Below are 21,723 nucleotides of genomic sequence, written 5' to 3' on the forward strand. Positions count from 1 at the left end.
ACTCTGAACTGATGGTGCTTGAGTCGAACTCTGAGCTGGAAGGGCATTGAGAGATGAGTGACCCTGATGTGAACTGTGAGAACTATGGCTAGATGACCCACCACGGTGACCTGAACGGGCTGGCTGAGCATGTCTGAATGAACGACCTCTACCGTATTGAAACTGGCCTCCTAAAGAAGAACCCCCAAAACTACCAGATCCCCGAGGCCTCTTGGCCTCCCTCTCCTCTCGCTCCTGGTGACGAACTGACTTAATCTCTCTAGCAATGTCAACCACCTCCTCATAAAAAGCACTAGATACTCTCTCTCTGGTCAGAAAAATCTGTAGCTGGTAGTTGAGATCATCAACAAACCTCCTGATCCTCTCCCTATCCGTGGGAACTAGCTAGATAGCATGACGGGCCAACTCAGAAAATCTCATCTCATACTACGACACAGTCATGTCCCCATGACGCAACTGCTCGAACTTCATGTGCAGCTCCTCTCTGCGGGAATGTGGTACATACTTCTCTAAGAAGATGATGGAGAAATGATGCAAAGTAAGGGGCGGTGCACCAACAGGCCTACGCCTCTCAGAAGCCTCCCACCAAGTGAAGGCAACTCCAAAAAATTGAAAAGTAGTAAATGAGACTCCACTAGTCTCCAGAATACCCGATATACGCACCATCCTCTGACACTTATCCAAGAAACCCTGGGCATCCTCGCCCTCTACACTACTGAAAGTCGGAGGCTAAAGTCTACCAAACCTCTCCACTCGACGCTGCTCGTTGTCAGGCATAATTGGAACTACAAAATCCTGAGCAAGTGCAACCGGCTGGGCTGGTGGTGCCTCCAGTGTCTAGAGTCCCTGAAAAACCTGCTCGGGCGGGCGGCGAGAGCCTGAGTGCCTTCCCCGGCCTGAAGAGTAGCTGTTGTGGTAGAAACTACAACTGCATGAGCAAGACTGGTGCACACAGTCAGAATCTGAGCCAAAATCTCCTAGAGACCCGGAATAACAATAGGCACGGTCGGTTCCTGAGCTGGTACAGCTGGAGAATCCCCCGCTGGAGCCTGATCATGAACTGGGGCAGCAGGTGGATCTACAGGTGCTGCCCTAGCTGTTGTACGGGCCACACCCATGCCCCTACCACGGCCTCGACCGCGTCCTCGGCCTCTAGTGGCCCCAGCTGGTGGTACTGGTGGTCATTCATCCTGTCCGGTAGCACGTGTCCTCACCATCTGTGAGAGAATAGAATAAGAGAAGTTTAGTACTTGGATCAACAGATTCACACGACAAGAATTCAAGAATATGGATTTTTCCTAAAGGTTCTGCAGTCTCCCAAGGATAAATACAGACGTCTCCGTACCGATCTGCGAGACTCTACAAACCTGCTCATGACTCGTGAGACCTATGTAACCTAGGTTCTGATACCAACATATCACGACCCAAAAATCTAACCATGTTGTGATGGTGCCTATCGTGATACTAGGCCAGCCACTTATTTCCAAATACTCCTTTTTTCAAATAAAACTGAAGAAAACCATAGTTTTAACAGAAATCCAATAATATAAAAATATAAGTCAAAATCCGGCGGAAAGAAATGCAATCCCGACCTCGAGTGTCACTAAGTTATGAGCTAAAAACTACTACAACTGTTCGAAATAACATGACCAACACAGTCTGAGAATATCCAAAACAAATAACTAAAGGAAGATAAGGAAAGGAGAAGGCGGAACTGCGGTCGCCAAGCTGTTACCTCGCAATCTCCACAGAAAGTCTCCAAATGGCAAGATCAACAGCCGATACCGTGCCCCGAGATACCTGGATCTGCACACAAGGGTGTAGGGGTAATGTGAGTACACCAACTCAGTAAGTAACAAGTCCAAACTATGGACTGACGGGCAGTGACAAACCAAACCTCAACATGTAATAACATATATCTGAACAGGAAAAGTAGAAATGCTTACAGTTCAAGTAAACTTCAACAGTATTTAAATGCAGCGGACAGTACGAAGTTCAAAACTCAGAGATTTCACATATACAAATGCACAACTAGCATGATCAATGTTCCATGAACCTCCACTCACAAGTACGCAACCCCTCGGTACTGTATATGGTCATCCGGCCCAGGGAAGATCCATCCTGGAATATACATCACTGACCGCAGTCATCCAGTACCGAGGACACATACAGTCTAGCCTCACGGAGAAGATCCATCTCCCGGTATAATACTTAAGATAAGATCCATGTCCAGGGAAGATCCATCCTAAAAATCATCATCTGCGCTCACTGGGGGTGTAAAGACTCCGGATGGGCTTCTCTCATTAGCCCAAGCGTTATAACAAAGCCAACAAAGGCTTGTCCAATATCTCACTACGGTGTGAAGCCCAATCTCATACTGTCAATCAATATCAGGCTCTCGGCCTCACTCAGTCAATACTTTCTAGTCTCACACACACGGGCTAACATGTCATGATACAAGCCCGAGCAATGATATGATATGATATGTCAAGTAGCAATAATCGAGACTGAGGCATGATATAATATGCATGAACAGGACTGAGTATAGATTATAAATGAAGCTAATGATATGATAGCAAGAAATGACCTCTCGAGTCTCAACAATGTTGGCGTGCAGCTTTAACATGATAATTAGCATGATTTGCAGCTTATTAACTTAATCACATAATTACAACACATATATCAACATAAAAGAGTCACTAGGCAGTGCCATGGAATGATCCAGGCCGCCTTTCACATGGTGCACGCCCACATGCCCGTCACTTGGCATTTGCGTCACCTCAATAGTAATCATAGAACACACAGTTTGGGGTTTCGAACCCTCAGAACCAAGTTTGGAAGTGTTACTTACCTTAAGTCAAGCCAAACTCTAGCCCGCGACGTCTTTTCCTCTCGATTTGGCCTCCAAATGTCCCGAATCTAACCAAAATCACTATATAACCATCAAAATATGCTAAGGGAACAAAGCCCATTCGAAAATAATCAAATTACATCAAAATCCCGAAATTGATCAAAACCCGACCCCCGGGCCCACGTCTCGAAATCCGACAAAAATTTATATCAACAGAATCCTTATCCCCCCACGAGTTCATTCATACCAAAAGTACCAAAATCTGACCACAAATGACCTCTCAAATCCCTAATTTTAGGTCTCCAATTTTCCAAGCCCTAACCCCCAATTTGCTACTGATTTTTCCATAGATTTCAAGCTTACAACCTTAAAAATCATCATAAAAACGAGTTTATGGGCCAAGGACCTTACCTCTAAGAAACCCTCTTGAATTATCCTTTGAATTTGCTCCCCAAAGCTTCTTCCCGTTTGAAATATTATGAAAAATAACCCAAATTTGCGAAGGGTGAAATATATATGTTCTGACCCAGCAAAACTGCATTTGCGGTCCAATTATCGCACCTGCGGATTTCACTTATCCGCCCAACCACAGAACCTGCGATCAAATCCTCGCACTTGCGCCATCGCAGGTGCGCCCAAAGTTTCGCTTCTATGGCTCCAGCCCTTCCCTCTCTTGGATGCATCTACGACTTCACTTCTGCTTATGCGTGCTTGCACCTGCGGTCCCCGAGCCGTAGGTGCAATTATGACAGGAACTTAGCACTTCAGCTGCCAATTCCAACTCAAAACCTCTCGTCAACCATCTGAAATCATCCAGAGGCCCCCAGGACCTCAACCAAAAGTACGAACAAGTCATATACTACCTTCCAAACTTATACCAATCTTCAAAACACCTAAGACAATATCGAAACATCAATCTAACCACGAATTCAAGCCTAAGAACTCTAAAAACTTCTAAATTCCGCTTTCGATAAAAAATTCTATCAAACCTCGTCCGAATGACCTGAAATTTTGCACACACGTCACAAATGACTCAACAGACCTACTCCCACTTCCGGAATTCCATTCCGATCCCTATATCAAAATATCACCTATCAACCGGAAATGCCAAAAATCCAATTTCGCCAATTCAAGCCTAAATCTACTTCGGACCAACAAAACACATGCCGACCACGCTCCTAAGTCCCAAATCAGCTCCCGAAGCTATCTGAACCATCAGAATTCACATCCGATCCCTTTTCACATAAGTTAAAATTCGGTTGATTTTTCCAACTTAAGCTTACTCAAAAAAGACTAAGTGTCTCATTCCTCTTCAAAACCTCTCTGAACCTGAACCAACCAATCCGATGTCACATAATACAACTGATCAAGACAATAAGAAAAAAATGGGGGAAAACGGAGCGGTAACTCATGAAACGACCAGCAGGGTCGTTACACCCCCTCCTCTCGAGTTAAGATCGTACTCTCTTCAATTTTTCTCTTATCTAAACATGGCTTTCCCAAGCATAGCATAGATAGTAAATAGAACCTAACTGCTGGCCAGACAATTAAGTAGTTAATTACAGAATTAAAGAAACAACCATGTATTGGTGAATTATATTTAAGGTTAAGTCAACATTAAACAACAATATTTATGGATAAATCAAAACCCCAGAACTATGGGTTTTAGCCATTCATGATAATATCAAATCCAATGCATGAGTGTTGAACAATTGAAACTACTAAGAAAGATGAAGAAAAAACTGAGAATCCTTTCTCCCGAGTGTTTTGTGTCTTGTTCTCGTCTCCCAAAAATGACTCACCCCCTCCCCCCAAATAGGTTTAGAGCCCCTTTTATATATGTCAGGGGCGTGTAGGGTTGAAATCCCAAAGTCCCAACCGAATTAGGATAAAATCTGGCATTACACATACAAAACTCACGCACTATGAGTAAAATCTGAGGCGTTATGCATATAAATATGCATACTTTATGCTGAATATAAAGGTAGCAATTGATGCTCTTGGTACAGTGCTTCATGCTTTTGGCTCTCCAATCTAGTCGGTTGAAAATCTAATCATTGTTGAAGCTATGACAGTTAAAGAGATTTTGCAGATTGCTATTCGTAAAAGGCGCTTTTGGGAGGGGTTGGATGAGATTGTTCGTAGTATACCGCCTTCTGAGAGGTTATTCATAGGAGGAGATTTCAATGGTCATATTGGGTCATCTGTAGGTGGGTACACTGAGGTGCATGGTGGCTTTGGTTTCGGAGAGCGGAACGGAGGGGGCATTGCGTTGTTGGACTTTGCCAAGGTTTTCGATCTAGTCATTGCGAACTCGAGTTTTACGAAGCGGGATGAACATTTGGTTACTTACCAAAGTTTAGTGGCGAAGACTCAGATTGACTATCTCCTCCTCAGGAGATGCGACAGAAGGTTGTGTGAGGACTGCAAGGTTATCCCAGGTGAGACCCTCTCAACGCAGCATAGGCTTTTGGTGATGGACATTTGTATTAGGATAAGGAGGAAGAAGAGGTCAGTACAAGGACGCCCCAGGATTAGGTGGGGCGCTTTAACTAAGGATAAAGCTAAAGAGTTGGAAGGAAGGTTATCGGCAATGGGAGCTTGGAGAAGTGGTGGGGACGCAAACACAATATGGTCGACGACGGCGGACTGTATAAGAGAGGCGACGAGAGAGGTGTTAGGGATATCTATGGGCCACAATGGTGGTCACAAAGGAGATTGGTGGTGGAATGCAGTTGTCCAAGGTAAAGTGGAAGCGAAGAAGGCGGCTTACCTGCGGTTAGTAGGGAGCACTAACGAGGAGGAGAAGAGAGAGAACAGTCAAAGGTATAAGGTATCTAGGAAGGAGGCAAAGAGGGCAGTGACAGAGGCTAAGACGATAGCTTTTGCTCGTCTGTATGAGGAACTAAGGAACAAAGGCGGGAAGAAGAAGTTATTCCGACTCGCTAAGGTGAGAGAGAGGATAACTCGTGATCTAGATCAGGTGAGGTGCATAAAAGATGACGACGGCAAAGTTTTGATGGGAGATGACCAGATTAAGAGGATGTGGCAGACCTACTTTCATAAACTGCTAAGTGAAGAAGGAGATCAAGATATTAGACCTGGGGAATCGAGGAATGCCGACAGTCACCATGAATTAAGTAATTGTAGGGACATTGAGATCGATGAAGTCATGGAGGCAATGCGTAAGATGAGAAGGGGCAGAGCTACCGGGCCAGACGAAATTCCGGTTGAACTGTGGAGGTGTGTGGGTAGAGCAGGCTTGGAATGGCTTACTGCATTGTTTAGTGTTATATTCAAGACTAATAGGATGCCTGAAGAGTGGAGGTGGAGTACAATGGTCCCGTTGTATAAGAACAAAGGTGATGTCCAGAGCTGTAACAACTATAGGGGCATCAAATTACTAAGTCATACCATGAAAGTTTGGGAGAGAGTGGTAGAAATGAGAGTGCGAAGGACGGTGTCTATTTCAGACAACCAGTTCGGGTTCATGCCGGGGCGATCTACCACAGAAGCTATCCACCTTATTAGGAGGATGGTGGAACAGTACAGGGATAGGAAGAAGGATCTCCACATGGTGTTTATTGATCTGGAGAAAGCGTACGATAGGGTTCCTAGGGAGGTCTTATGGAGTTGCTTAGAGGATAAAGGGGTCACGATGGAATATATTAGGGTGATTAAAGACATGTATGATGGAGCTAAGACTCGGGTTAGGACAGTAGGAGGCGACTCTGAACATTTTCCAGTTAGTACGGGTTTGCACCAAGGGTCTGCGCTCAGCCCATTCCTATTTGCCCTGGTGATGGATGTACTGATTCATCATATTCAAGGGGAGGTGCCATGGTGCATGCTATTTGCTGATGACATTATTCTAATTGACGAGACACGAGGCGGCGTCAACGAGAGGCTAGAGATTTGGAGACATGCTCTTGAGTCTAAAGGTTTCAAGTTGAGCAGGACGAAGACGGAATACCTCGAGTGCAAATTTGGAGTTGAGCCGACGGAAGCGGGAGTTGAAGTGAGGCTTGACTCTCAAGTCATTCCCAAGAGGGGTAGTTTCAAGTACCTTGGATCGGTTATTCAGGGGATCGGGGAGATTGACGAGGATGTCACACACCGTATAGGGGTGGGGTGGATGAAGTGGAGGTTAGCGTCGGGAGTCTTGTGTGACAAGAAAGTGCCACCGTTACTAAAAGGTAAGTTTTATAGAGCAGTGGTTAGGCCTGCCATGTTATATGGAACTGAATGTTGGCCGGTAAAGAACTCACACATCCAGAAGATGAAAGTAGCAGAGATGAGGATGTTGAGGTGGATGTGCGGGCATACAAGGATGGATAAGATTAGGAATGAAGATATTCGAGAGAAGGTGGGTGTGGCCCCCATGGAGGACAAGATGCGGGAAGTAAGACTCAGATGGTTCGGGCACATTCAGAGGAGGAGCACTAATGCACCGGTGAGGAGGTGTGAGCGACTGGCGGTAGTGGGCACGCAGAGAGGTAGAGGACGACCTAAGAAGTATTGGGGTGAGGTGATCAGACAGGACATGGCGAGACTTAGGATTACTGAGGACATGGCCCTTGACAGGGAATTATGGAGGTCGAGTATTAAGGTTGTAGGTTAGGGGAGAGTTGTGAATATTTCTACAGCACAATAGAGTGAGACTAGCCAGTTAGGAGTTAGAATAAGAATGTCATTGGTCGTCTAGTGATGCAGGGCTTTACCTGCTAGTTTTTACTATATCAGCCATCTTTTTCGTATTTCATATTCGGTACTTCATATCTATTGTATTGTATTGCTGTTATTTTATTATGCATTTTTATGGTACTAATATATCGGCTTCTGTTGCTTTTTGAGCCGAGGATCTCCTGGAAACAGCCTCTCTACCCTTCGGGGTAGGGGTAAGGTCTGCGTACATATTACCCTCCCCAGACCCCACTTGTGGGATTATACTGGGTTGTTGTTGTTGTTGTTGCTATTCGTAAAAGTTGAAGGGAAATCTATTATATTCTACAAATGCAAAGGAGTTGGTAATGATAATATAGGGTCAAATATCATTTCCTTGAACCGCGCAAAACATGTGTGAAGATAAACGGTCACATGAAAGACAATTTAAATGTATTTCGCTTCTCTGTTATTATAAGAAATAAAAATAGAGTAGTCACCTTACTACTATTGAGAACTATAGAGTTAAGCCAAAAATAGATACTTACTTACTAACAATTAGCTATTAAGTCAGAACTGCTACCAATGATATTTAACATTCAACAAAACCTAGACAAAAAAAGAATTCTTTTCAATGGTTATGATTGAAATTTATTGAAAATATATGGATAATGCAATATACATTATTTAAGGAAAATTGAAGGTGATTTGGACTGGTTTAGCATTAAAATTCATTAACAATATTATAGATTTTTTTCCTCTCGCATCAAATTCAGTGTTTTTTTAATGGGAGAGTTTAATTGATCTCCTCTATTTGATAGAGAGCTTTTTCCTTGATCTTTGAAGTTTGAATTTGTAATGGATCCATATTTACTGAAGAAGATAGAGATACTTTCTATTGATTCCAACGATGAACAATACCGGATACAAAGAAAAGGAACCAACAAGAGCTAAACCAAATTAAAGAAAAGACTCAGTATTTCCATCAGGATATTCTCCGCAATTATCCCACTTTATTTTCATATAGCCTTATCTTAGTCAGGGTCCCAAACGTCACTTGACATGGATATTTGGGCCTGCTTCTCTTTCTAATGGATCCACTTTCACCATCCATGTTATCTTTGGCCGCATTCATAACAGGATTGCACGAACAATGGAATCGAAGAAGGGACAAGCAACAATACCCATCCCCATTTCGAGAATAAACTGGCTAAACTCAATAAGCTTCTTCACAACTTAACCTCCACAGAGCTCCAACTACACTGATCAAACTTCTCGAATCCAATTCGAGACCTGAATTTCTTCGTTTATATATATATATATATATATATATATATATATATATATCCGAAACTCGTTTACGTGTATCGAATTTAGAATAAGCTTGGGAGCTCCGAAGAGGCAAAAGTGGACTTTACTTGGTAATATGGTTGATATTGATAATATTTTATAAATTGACTAACATTGATATCATCTTTACTTTGAAAGGCCAAATTGGATAGTTATCTCGAAAGGAAAAAGAGACTCCCGAATATGGCTAAATTCTATAGTAAATAGTCCTTTGGGCCACTATAAGGCCTAGTCACAGGGTTTGGGATTTGTACCACCACGCACAAAGGAGGCCCAATTAACCATGCAACTAGATAAGGGGAGAAATTTAATAATAGCCAGATTTACAACTGGTCATTTAAAAATAGTCTAGTTTCAAAAGTAATCGAAATTTAGCCACTTTTCATGTAAAGATAAATCTGAGCGAAAATACTGTTCAAAACCCGGAAAATACGCTCGTATATTATACTGGAGTTCCAGCATAAGTATGCTTGAACTCCAGCATATTATACGGGAGTTCCAGGATAACTATGCTGGAACTCCAGCATAATATGTTGGAGTTCCAACATAATTACACAAGAACTCCAGCATAATATACTGGAGTTCCATCAAGTATAAATGTCCAGTATAATATACTGGAGTTTGGAGCACCGGTGCTCCAGTCTCCCATATATTATACAGGAGTCAGCAAAGTATATCGGTCCAGCATAATATGCTGGAGTTCGTACACAGATGCACCGAACTCCCGTATATTATGAGGGACCGGTCTCTGTTGCAGCAAAATAGTAGCTATTTTTCATTGACTTCGTAAACGGTGGCTATTTTTGAATGACCAGTCTGAAAACTGGCTATACCGTGCTATTTTAATCTGGGATAAGTGAAAAGCGCAGGAAAAAAAGAAAACCTTATAAAAATGCACATATAAATAAGTGTACCGGTAAAAGGAAAAACAGATTCAAAATCCAAAACACAGCGCAGTGATTGGTGAGTTTGTTTTTATCTCTCAAAATCTCTCATTCCCGCCCACTATTCATTGCCAGGCAAGCATGAATTTTCTCTTTTATCTTTTATTTAGTTTAATTTTATAATTGAATCTGCTCAGAGTTTGGATCTATTGAATGGATTGTAATTCGAAGATCTGAATTTGAATTTTTTTTATATCGGAATTGTTATGTGTATATCTGGGTTGTTGATTTGTTTGTGTCTATTGATGCTTAATCGAAGAACAAAAAACCCTAGTTTCTTATTCGAATTTGATCGTAATTGGAAGAATTTCTATTGGAATCGACATGAGAATCACATAGATTTAGTTCAGTAGTATTTTTTTTTTATGACCGGTGGTGTCAGGCCAGCTTGCGCACACCTGACTGTTCCAACAGTTTTCTGCAACCTTCTACCAGCACAGGTACCAGAGCTCGCCAAGGCTTAGACATATAGGAAGAAATTACCTGCTTTTTGCTAAACTCGAGACCTCATGACTATTCCTTGTTTGTAAACTCTAGCTCTGTTTTTTTTTTGTGTGGAAGAGGTGCAACAAATTAATTAAGGAGAAAAGAGAAGGAACTTGATGCCCGTGGTCAGAGTTAATTCTCTCTCCATCCCATTTTATTTGATGTTGTTTGATTAGATGTCAATTTTAATATGTTAATTTGACTGATGTATTACTCTCCTGTTTTGCTTTATGTGACATAGTTTGCCTGGATACTAATTTTAAGAAAGGAGGGAACCATAAAATTTTTGAAACTTGTAATTTTAAGCTTGTCATAAATATTTTGTATGTCATTAAGGGTAATATTGAAAGTCTAAATTAAATTGTTTTTAAATTTAGAAAGCTAGAATTCTTTCTGGGACGGCCCAAGTCGGAGATATTTCCAAATAAACTGGACGGCGGGGGAGTATATCAATTGCAGTGGGAGTTAGTTCGATAGAGAAAATACATGTCAAAATAAAAAAAGTAAGTTGTGCTTCTTCGTTTTCTTTGAATCTCAATTTGCTTCTTTAGAATTGACAGATTTTCAGTTGGAATTTGGTATGAGAATATCTCTCTTGTTTCAGTCCATTGATGTTATTCGGTTTTGTTATACCTTGCTTCTTAAAGAAAACACTGGTTCGGTAATTTTTTTGCCCTTTAACCGGAGGATGTTAAATACAAGGACAGAGGAGAAGAAAAATGATGTCTGCTAGTGAGAATAAATACCCAATTGTGCCGTCTAATTAACAGTGATTAACTGGACCCTGATTTTAAATGCTACAGTGGTTGAGAAATTAGTTTGATAGAGAAAAGCATCACTTCAAAGTTCAAAATTTGAATTCTTGAAAGTTGTAAAAATGATTTAGAATAAAATTATCTGCAAAATAATGTCAGATTTTAGGACGTTTTAAAATAGAAAGTCTATCACATTAATTAGGACGATGAGAGTAGTTGTTAATCGAACCCCCCCCCCCCCCCCGGCTCTCTCTCCTGAATTTGGCACTTTTCAGAAATCTATGCTAAAGTTGGGAACAAAGACAGAAATGATTTAGGATTGATCTTGAATTTAGATTTTTGAGAAAGAGTCTGTGAAATACTTTAACTTGAACCTACCCAAGCTTTGACTTAACCCTTTTCCTTCCCCCTTTGACAATTGATAGAGACTGTGAGTTGCTTTCTTGTCCTTCAGTCTAATTACAAACCTTGACTTTGTAATGCATTGGATGTGAGAATCTTACAGCTGAGTTAACTTTTGCATCTTGACTTTACAAGGTTTCAGATAGTAATGGTGATTGCATTCCAGACATCAGTTGATTGGGGTTAAACATTTCGAGTTTAGCCTAGTTGATTTTGAGGCAGTTATGAAAGGAGCTATTTGTAAGGAAATTTTTTAACAGTTTGTGATCCATAGCTGTAAAAATGAAACGGGAGAATCATTTTGGAAACTGAAATCAAGGGATATTTCAATGGGAAGAAGTGTGCTATTTGGTGTAATATGAAAGAGAATTTTATAATTAGTTAGAATATAAATGAGATAAAAACGGCTTCGCCTAGGCTTGAGTAGAAGAAGAGTTACTTGAACAAGGTTCATGGAAGTCGGCTTTGCATGATATTCACTAGATATTTCTCTCTGTTGCCATTTAAAGCTTTAGTTTCATCTTCTAAATTGAAAAGCTTTAGTCAGTAGACCGTGGGTCTTGAAAGTGTTCTAGATACAAGTATCGAAATTGATCCACAGTTTATTGTTTAATATTAGACTAGTAGCATTTTAGCGGAGAAAGTATTGGATTATGAGAACTTGGAAAGGTGAGATAAATAATGCTAGGACTATATGCTTCATTTGCAGGTTTGGGGCACAAGGTCAATAAAGAAGTATTTACCATCCATTATATATGTTCTTATTTTTTTATTGCTGTTTACATTTTGCTCCCAGGGTAGGGGTAAAGCTGCGTACATCCTACCCTCCCCACCTCACTTGTGGGATTTTCACTGGGTTGTTTGTCGTTGAAAATCAGATGAGAGGAATCATCACTAGACTTGCTGCTGGTGGAACTTGTTTGACTGAAAACACACTGCTTATTGTTGACTTTGCTTTTCCTGAATTATTGACATTACAAGAAGTAGATGTTGATTTAATTCATTTGGTGCTTCTATAGGGACTGAATTTTTCAAGTCTGCTGTTGTCAAAGATTTGATAAATGCCATGTAATACAAAATAAGAAGATTAGTTGAATGACATGTGATTTCTGAAGTAAAAATAAATGGAAATACTGAGTTTTTAAACTTCTTTTGCAGCAGAGCAAGAAATCTAGCCGATCGATGAAGAGAAAGAAAAGTGAGGTTCATGAAAATTACAGTGACAAGGAGAATGTTGGATCAAAAAAAGCAACACGTAGGATTGGTCGGCAACATCTGAATGCAGCAGGTTAGGCAACTGACATGAATCTGTAGACAATTGTTGATTGAGTTCCATTTTGTTTGGCTTATCTCTCAACTGGGCATATGACTTTTCTTGTGTACTTCCCAGGGGAATGTAGAAATGTTTCAGCTGGGGAAAATGATGGGATTTTGCCCGAACAGGCTGCTAAAGTATCCAGCCAAATACTCCCCAGAAGGGTGACTTGTTCCCCTGTAACAAAAGGAGATGCTGCAGCAGGGATTGGGAGTCAACAACTTGATTCACATAAGAAGATTAAGCTACAGCTTTTTCCAATAAATAAAAGTACCCGACAGAGATTGGAGAAGGTATAAGTCATGCATTAAATGAATAGAACTATGCGTAATGTGCACCAATTGAATCTTGATAGTTTTGGTATTTCTGGTAGGATGGCTGCAATCCATTCCAGGAACTTACTTTAAGTACTCACAAGAAGATATCATCAGTGATTAAGCACCTTAATGCGAAGTGGAATTCATCGAGCGTGGGGTTGGCGGAGCTCTTTCTATTCCCCTATAATATTAATACAGAAAACTTGGCATCAGAGAAGCGATGGAGCTCAAAAGATACCAACGTTTCTGCAGGACAAGTGTATGCAGCAATAGAAAGTCCTGCCATTTTTCGCTTAAGGTTTTAGACAGGTCTGATTCCATTTTTCGCATATAGCTCTTCAATCGAAAGGCTTTAATTTTGCTTCCAATTTTCTAGGTATGGCTGGTTTTCTGATGTTAAGCTCAAGGCCCCTGAGGTACCTGATATCTCCCCTCCCTCTGGCACTCATTCACAATCAAGGGGTATTAAGAGAATTTTTGCTGCTGCAATGGACATTGGAAATGACAAAATAGAAGGAGCTAAGTTGAAAAATGAAGAACTTAGTAAACCAATCTGCATGAATGAGCAGAAGATGCCTCTGAACATACCTATTGATAATATGGTAAGTAATTATGTCATTCTGGTTCTTTTGTTTAATATCTTGTTCTGTAAATCTTCTCAGTCATTCAATCTAATGCCATTTACGATATTGCTGATTTTAGTTTGCTTCAGTTAGGAACTTATGCTGAAAAAGCTGAACATAAAGCAAAATACTGCTGCCCCTTATATCTTGTGATTGCTGGGGTCTCTGGCAGCACTACTGATACTGTTAAGAGTTACCAGTTGCAAAAGCTTTAAGTAATTCATTGAAAATGTTGGTTTATGTTTAGTCAACAATGACATGCTGAAAATGTTGGTTTATGTTTAGTCAACAATGGCATGCCAATTGGAAGAGTTGGTGGAAAGAGTTGGTGTGGATGCTAGGAGGAAGCTTCCTCCTTTGATGTCACCCATGACATCAAGAGGAGGTAGTTTGATGTCACCAATGACATCAAGAGGAGGTCTTTACCTCTATAAATAGATGCACTCCTTCACTTGTAGAAATCATCCCAAAATAATACAATACATTGTAGTGAGTAGAGAGTTAAGAGAGAAATTCTCTTAAGTGTAATTGGGAAATCTCCCCTTCCTTTGTTAATATTAAAAGGACAATTGTTCTCTGGTGGACGTAGGATTATTTTGATCCGAACCACGTTAAATCTTGTGTTCTTTCTTTTACGTTTCCGCTAACAATTGGTATCAGAGCGACAGGATCCTTTAACGATCCAAGGAGGAAGAACAAGCAAATATGAGTTCCATGAAGTTTGAAATTGATAGATTCAATGGACGCAACAACTTCAATATCTGGAAGATCCAGATGATGGCGTTACTGCGGAGGGAAGGTTCAATCCATGCTATTGACGGAAAGTATCCTACGGATATATCAGCTCCCGACAAGGAGAAGATTGAAGGGGATGCATTGAGTGCAATCCAACTATCCCTTGCACCTAACGTGCTTTGTGAAGTGAGTACGGGTACCGAAGAGACGGCCAAACAGTTATGGGAAAAGCTAGAAGGGCTATACCAAGACCGATCAGTGACAACAAGGATGTTGTTACAACGGCGTCTTCACACATTTAAGATGGGGTCAGGTACTTCGTTACAAGATCATTTAGATGCGTTCAATAAACTTGTCATGGACTTACAGATTGCAGGAATTAAAAAGGAGGAGGAGACGCTTGCATGTGCTTTGCTATTTTCATTGACTTCAGGATATCGTGATATTGAGAATTCAATGATGTATAGCAAGGAGCCTATCAAGCTTGAGCAAGTGCGGCAGGCACTTAACTCTAGTGATGTGCGGAGGCACATTGAAGGAGATAGAGATGACCAGGCAAGTGGCCTCTTTGTAAGAGGCCGGACTAGCCAACAGGGAAAGACCAAATCAAAGCACAGATCAAAGTCTCGTGTGAACAAGAAGAATACAGAGTGTTGGGGTTGTGGCAAGAAGGGGCACTTTGAACGAGACTGCCCAATGTCAAAGTCCAAGGAAAAGGCGAGTGCATCCACAGTTGAACAGGTACATGATTTTGATAATGATTATGTACTAACAACATCGTGTAATAATAATAGTAGTTATGGAAACAAATGGGTGTTAGACTCTGCTTGCACTCTGCATATGACGTTCCGAAAAGACTGGTTTAGCAGCTATGAGAAAAGTGGAGGAACCGTAGTAATGGGCAATAATGCAACTTGTGCAATAGTTGGCATTGGCTCAGTTCGGGTTCGCTGCCATGATGGAATCGTGAGGACTATTACACAAGTCCGTCATGTTCCTGATCTGAAGAAGAATTTGATCTCCTTGGGTACTCTGGATGAACAAGGCTACAGGTACATGAGCGAAGCAGGAACTATGAAGGTGACTAAAGGTTCTTTAGTCATGCTGAAAGGCAAGCTGGAGAACGGCCTTTACACATTGGCCGGAAGCACCATTGTTGGCTCTGCAAATGCATCTACAGTGCAGTTATCTAATGATGACAAGGCAAGACTATGGCACATGAGACTGGGTCATATGAGCGCACGTGGACTGGAGATGTTGAGCAATCGTAAACTTTTGGAAGGTGAGAAGATCAACACGCTTGACTTCTGTGAGCACTGCGTTCTAGGGAAGCAGAAGAAGGTCAGCTTCAGCACTGGCAAACACAAGACAAGAGGAGTGCTAGACTACATCCATTCAGATTTATGGGGTCCTTCTAAACTTCCATCGAAGGGCGGAAAGAGGTATCTTCTCATTTTTATTGATGATTTCTCACGAAAGGTTTGGGTGTATTTTTTGAAGGCAAAAAGTGATGCTTTTGAAGCATTTAAAGAGTGGAAGATTTTGGTTGAAAATCAAATGGAGCGGAAAATCAAGTATCTTCGCACAGACAATGGCTTGGAGTTTTGCAATGAAGAGTTTAATGAATTCTGCAAGGTTCATGGGATCTCAAGACATAGGACTGTCAGGCATACCCCACAGCAGAATGGAGTTGCCGAGAGAATGAACAGAACTCTTCTTGAAAAGGCTCGTTGTATGCTCCTACAAGCCAAAATGTCCAAAGTATTTTGGGCTGAAGCAGTTCACACTGCTGCTCATATTGTCAATCGATCTCCAGCATCGGCAATTGACTTTAAGACTCCGAATGAGGTATGGTCAGGTGAACCCTCTAACTATTCATACTTACGAGTATTTGGGTGTCCAGCTTATTATCACGTTAATGAAGGAAAGCTTGAACCAAGGGCTAAGAAGGCCATATTCGTAGGGTATGTGGATGGAGTAAAAGGGTACAAACTTTGGTGTTTGTCTTTACTCAAATTTATAGTTAGTAGAGATGTCACCTTCGATGAATCCTCTATACTTGATCCCCGTAAAGTTTCCGTGGAGTTTTCAGGAAACAAGAACAACGAGCAGGTGGAGCTTCCGGTGGAGCTTGCCAAGGAAAAGGATCAAGAGACTCAGGTTAAAGATGAGTCAGAAGATGTAGGCGTTGAAGAACTTGCTGTCAATGAACCATACACAATTGCGAAGGGGAGGGAGAAGAGGCAGACACGAGAACCGGAACGCCTTATAAATCAAGCAAACTTGATTGCATATGCGTTCGTAGCTGCACAAGAAGAGATTAAAGATCTGGAGCCCTCCTCGTATATTGAAGCAACTTCTTGCAAGGATGCCGCACAATGGCGGTTAGCCATGACTGAAGAGATGGAGTCTCTTCACAAGAATCAGACATGGGTCTTAGTGAAAAGACAAAAGGGGAAGAGGACAGTTGGATGCAAGTGGGTCTACCGAAAGAAAGAGGGAATTCCTGAAGTGGAAGATGCTAGGTTCAAGGCGAGATTGGTTGCAAAAGGTTTCAGCCAAAAGGAGGGAATTGACTACAATGAGATTTTCTCTCCGGTCGTGAAGCATAGCTCAATTCGCGTGCTACTAGCATTGGTTGCACAATTTGACTTGGAGCTTCAACAGCTTGATGTCAAAACTGCTTTCTTACACGGTGATCTAGAAGAGACAATCTATATGGATCAACCTGAAGGTTTCCTAGCTGAGGGAAAAGAAGATCACGTATGCCAACTAAAGAAGTCTTTGTATGGTTTGAAGCAATCCCCTAGACAGTGGTACAAGAGGTTTGATGCATTCATGACTACACATGAATTCTCAAGGAGTGCATTTGATAGCTGTGTGTATCACAAGAAGATGTCTGGTAACTCAATGATTTATTTACTGTTGTATGTTGATGATATGCTTATTGCTGCTAACAACATTACAGAGATAAATGCTTTGAAGAAACTATTGAGTAAGGAATTTGACATGAAGGATTTAGGAGCTGCAAAGAAAATCCTTGGTATGGAGATTTCAAGAGAAGACGATGTTGTACATCTTTCTCAGAAGAGGTATATTGAAAGGGTTCTCGAGAGATTCAATATGCAAACGTGCAAGCCTGTAAGTACACCATTAGCTCCTCATTTTAAACTTTCAGAGTCACAAATGCCTCAGTCCGAGGATGAGGTGGAGCATATGTCAAAGATTCCTTATGCCAGTGCAGTTGGTAGTATTATGTATGCTATGGTATGCACACGTCCAGATATTGCTCAATCTGTAAGTGTGGTAAGTAGATACATGTCCAACCCAGGAAAGAGGCATTGGGAAGCTGTCAAGTGGATATTGAGATATCTCAAAGGAGCTTCTGGTGTTGGTCTTACCTTTCGAAAAAGTGGTACAGGTATTTCAATTCTCGGTTATGTGGATTCTGACTATGCAGGAGATCTTGACAGAAGAAGGTCCACAACTGGATACATCTTTACCCTCGTTGGCAGTGCCGTCAGTTGGAAGTCGACTTTGCAGTCGATTGTCGCTTTGTCTACGACAGAAGCAGAATACATGGCAGCAGCGGAGGCGGTAAAGGAAGCTATCTGGTTGAAAAGTTTAGTAGCGGAATTGAGTTTGGTTCAGCTGGAATCAACTCTTAGATGTGATAGTCAGAGTGCTATTCATCTAATGAAAAATCAGAGATTTCATGAGCGCACTAAACACATTGATGTCAGATTTCATTTTATTCGAGATGTTATTGATGAGGGAACTATCAAGGTCGTGAAGGTTATCACAGACGATAATGCTGCAGACATGTTGACCAAGATAGTCCCGCTCGCTAAGTTTGCACACTGCAAGGACTTGGCGGGGGTGTGCATCAACTGATGCAACTCCGAAGAGAACAGTTGCTAGGTGGAGGTGGTATGTTCAACAATGGTTTGATTCTTCTTGTTTCTTACAACGGGGTTGCCCAGTAAGCTTAGAAGTTTTGGCCAGAGTTGTTCACACGCTCGAAACGCAAACCAAGGTGGAGATTGAAAATGTTGGTTTATGTTTAGTCAACAATGGCATGCTGAAAATGTTGGTTTATGTTTAGTCAACAATGGCATGCCAATTGGAAGAGTTGGTGGAAAGAGTTGGTGTGGATGCTAGGAGGAAGCTTCCTCCTTTGATGTCACCCATGACATCAAGAGGAGGTAGTTTGATGTCACCAATGACATCAAGAGGAGGTCTTTACCTCTATAAATAGATGCACTCCTTCACTTGTAGAAATCATCCCAAAATAATACAATACATTGTAGTGAGTAGAGAGTTAAGAGAGAAATTCTCTTAAGTGTAATTGGGAAATCTCCCCTTCCTTTGTTAATATTAAAAGGGCAATTGTTCTCTGGTGGACGTAGGATTATTTTGGTCCGAACCACGTTAAATCTTGTGTTCTTTCTTTTACGTTTCCGCTAACATTCATAAATGAGATCCCAGTGCATTAGAAATACCTCACTACAGATATTTCTTTTAATGCTAATTAAAACTGATGTATAGTGGCTTGGGGAGAAAGAACTTGCAGGAAAGTAAAAAAATGTCCAGATTTAGTATGTTGTCAATGTATGAATAAATATATGTAGGCATACCCTATTAAATGCTGATAGGTTGGTAGCTAGGCACATCATTTGCTTGGGATGTCAAGTCTATTTCAAGTTGTACTGCAGTTCAAGGAAGTACGGGCTCAGGTGCCCGGTAAACTTCTCAAATTCCTATTTAAAATCCAATGTTAAAAACATTTGACAAACTCGATAAAGATGTACGTTTGCTCCTCTACCTCTGCATTCAGGCATTCCAAAGTGGGGTTTTTTTTTTTTTATAAGGAGGCTTATCAAAGTGGATTCTGATACCTGTTTCCTTGGGATATCTAACCCTCTCAATTGGACAGTTTGTTTCCGAAAATACTCTGGTGATTTGGATATTCTGAATCTGAAATTGGTATGCTTGTCCTGCAAAATGTATACAGCCCGCATGCACCATAAACTGACAACAGAAACAACCTAGGATATGTCGTGTTTATGTAACCTGTAGGCTGTGGCTAGGTCAAGCAAACCACTGTCGCAATAATTGGGAAAGACTCAATGCTCGAGATGTGTGCTTAAACAAAATTGACATGTTTTTTCTTTTATAGGATGAAAATACAGATTAATTAATTGTTGAAATTGCAACAAAAATTGGAGGTCCTTTACTGCATGTGTAAGATCAATTGTTAACGACTACCCTACCCTCTATGATTGTATTCTCACGTGTTCTAGAATCTAGCCTCTAGGACCGGTCTAACTAGATGATTTTTACTATCGGAAATTGTCATATATGTCTTGAATTTGGTCCTTGATACTCCTTTCTAGGTTGATGGAGCAAGAAAGCAAAATGTCCCTGCAAAGATGGTAAGTCCATGGGATGATATTTTCACTAACTTGAGCATTGGCGGATTGCTGTCTGAGGCATCTTTGCAAGGAAAGATCAGCAACTGGGAAACTAAAATGGATTTGCAGCCAATCCAGTTAGTTTCTGATATTAGTGTTGGAGGCTTGCTGTCTGAAGTGTCTTTGCAGGGGAAGATGTCTACTGGAATGAAACAAGAGAACAGAGTAGGATTGCAGCCATCTTCATTTGCTTCGTTTATTAGCTCAGGAAGCTTCTTTTCTGAAGCATCTTCTCAAGGAAAGGTTAGTGATTGCAATTTAGCTTCAAAAGGAAGCAAATCTGGATTGAAGGAAACGTCAGAGTATGGCCAGCACAATGAGTCAAAATTTTCATGGGATTTTAATCTCACTAATTTGAGCATTGGAGGATTGCTATCTGAGGTGTCTCTGCTGGAAAAAGTAAAAAAACATGACCAAGGAACTGAGGGCAAACCAAGCTCACAACCTACGTCATCTTTTCCTGATTCACTCGATGCTTTTATAGCTGCCCGCCTAAATTCACACCCTGAAATTTCAAAGTCATCATCTCATGAATTGCACTCGTCTATCTTGGATGCTGAAGAGACATGCCATGCATTTCCAGTGCGTAAAATTTCATCAGGAAACAAAAATGCAACTACTTCGTGTGGAACAGCTGGTCCTGGCAATTGTCATGAGTCAAGTTCGAAATCTTTCAGAATTCCATCATCCTCTAGTGCTCCTGAGGTTTGTTGCTCTATAATCTTTTCTGGTTTCCAGACTAAAAAAGCTTCATTTTAGCCATCATTAGTTTTTGGCTTTTGATAATATTGCTTCCATGTGATCAGTTCTCAATGTGGAGCTTCCTAATCTTGCTTCCTTCATTATCACATAACTTCTTGATGTTCTTATGGAAGGATGGACCATTTCTTAATTCTGGTGTTGTTATAGTGCACAACTCAAAGTGTGATTGCACAAGATCAACCATCTCAGCAACCAAGGACACCCCTCATTTCCCGTCCAAGGGGGGTTTCTGATGAAGACAACAGCGTTGGGCTAAAGGGCATCAAATGGGTACATTTCCGCTCTTTAACTAATCTTGTGTCCATTTGAAATTTTGCTTCTTGTCAAGGAACAGGAGAAGTTAACATATTCCTTTCCTATGTTTGTTGCAGGAAGACTCTTTAGGACCATTTGATCTTGGAATGCCTATCTTGCGACCGGTTAGTAGTGGAGACAGTGTTAGCCTCAGCGAGTTCAGTAAATAACATATTTATGTAGTCTTGAACTGATACCATAGACACTAGGAAAATTTTCCTCAGCTCGAGGATCAAATTCTTGAACAGTTGAAACTCGAAAAGTAAAAATGATGCTGTGAATTGTCCATAAAAATAGCTAAAAGAACGATATTGTGATTATCAAAGACTGGTATTTTTATGTAATATTAGCCTTAAGTTGGGCTTTTCATTTACTTCAACACCTAAGACAAGGACTTTGTAGTATCTTTCATATGGAAGTTGAGATATGTTAATGTGTAGAAAAAACATTCACTGAACATGGCCGTGTTTGGATTGATAGGGATAACACAGACAACTTAATTTTCATTTGACATTAATCTACAAGTTTGCAATGTCATAATAAGAAGAAACTACCACATTTAACCTATATCCATTTTTTTTTTAAAACTTTTAACTTTTACCCACTTTTTAAACTTCAACCCCCTTTCTCCTCCTCCTCTTCATCAAAGTTATATCCACCCTCAACCTCTTTCTTTTATCGAAGTGCCGATCCCAATTAGTTTACTAAGTACACTGAAAGAAAAATAAGTAACTGATTTGCGAAGATTGAGTT

The 21,723-nt window shown here is 40.9% G+C and overlaps 1 protein-coding gene across 1 annotated transcript; it reads left to right on the plus strand.

Moving 5' to 3' along the window:
- Positions 1 to 9,798: 9,798 nt before the first annotated feature.
- Positions 9,799 to 21,427, plus strand: LOC104248089 (TSL-kinase interacting protein 1-like). The gene is made up of 8 exons (XM_070153205.1): positions 9,799 to 9,882; positions 12,612 to 12,738; positions 12,841 to 13,058; positions 13,139 to 13,380; positions 13,459 to 13,684; positions 19,837 to 20,619; positions 20,824 to 20,946; positions 21,048 to 21,427. The coding sequence occupies exons 2-8, from the start codon at positions 12,633 to 12,635 to the stop codon at positions 21,138 to 21,140; spliced, it is 1,791 nt and encodes a 596-aa protein (XP_070009306.1). The 5' UTR covers positions 9,799 to 9,882; positions 12,612 to 12,632; the 3' UTR covers positions 21,141 to 21,427.
- The last annotated feature ends 296 nt before the right edge of the window (positions 21,428 to 21,723 follow it).

The sequence above is a fragment of the Nicotiana sylvestris genome, chromosome 8, assembly GCF_000393655.2.
Source record: "Nicotiana sylvestris chromosome 8, ASM39365v2, whole genome shotgun sequence".
NCBI lineage: Eukaryota > Viridiplantae > Streptophyta > Magnoliopsida > Solanales > Solanaceae > Nicotiana > Nicotiana sylvestris.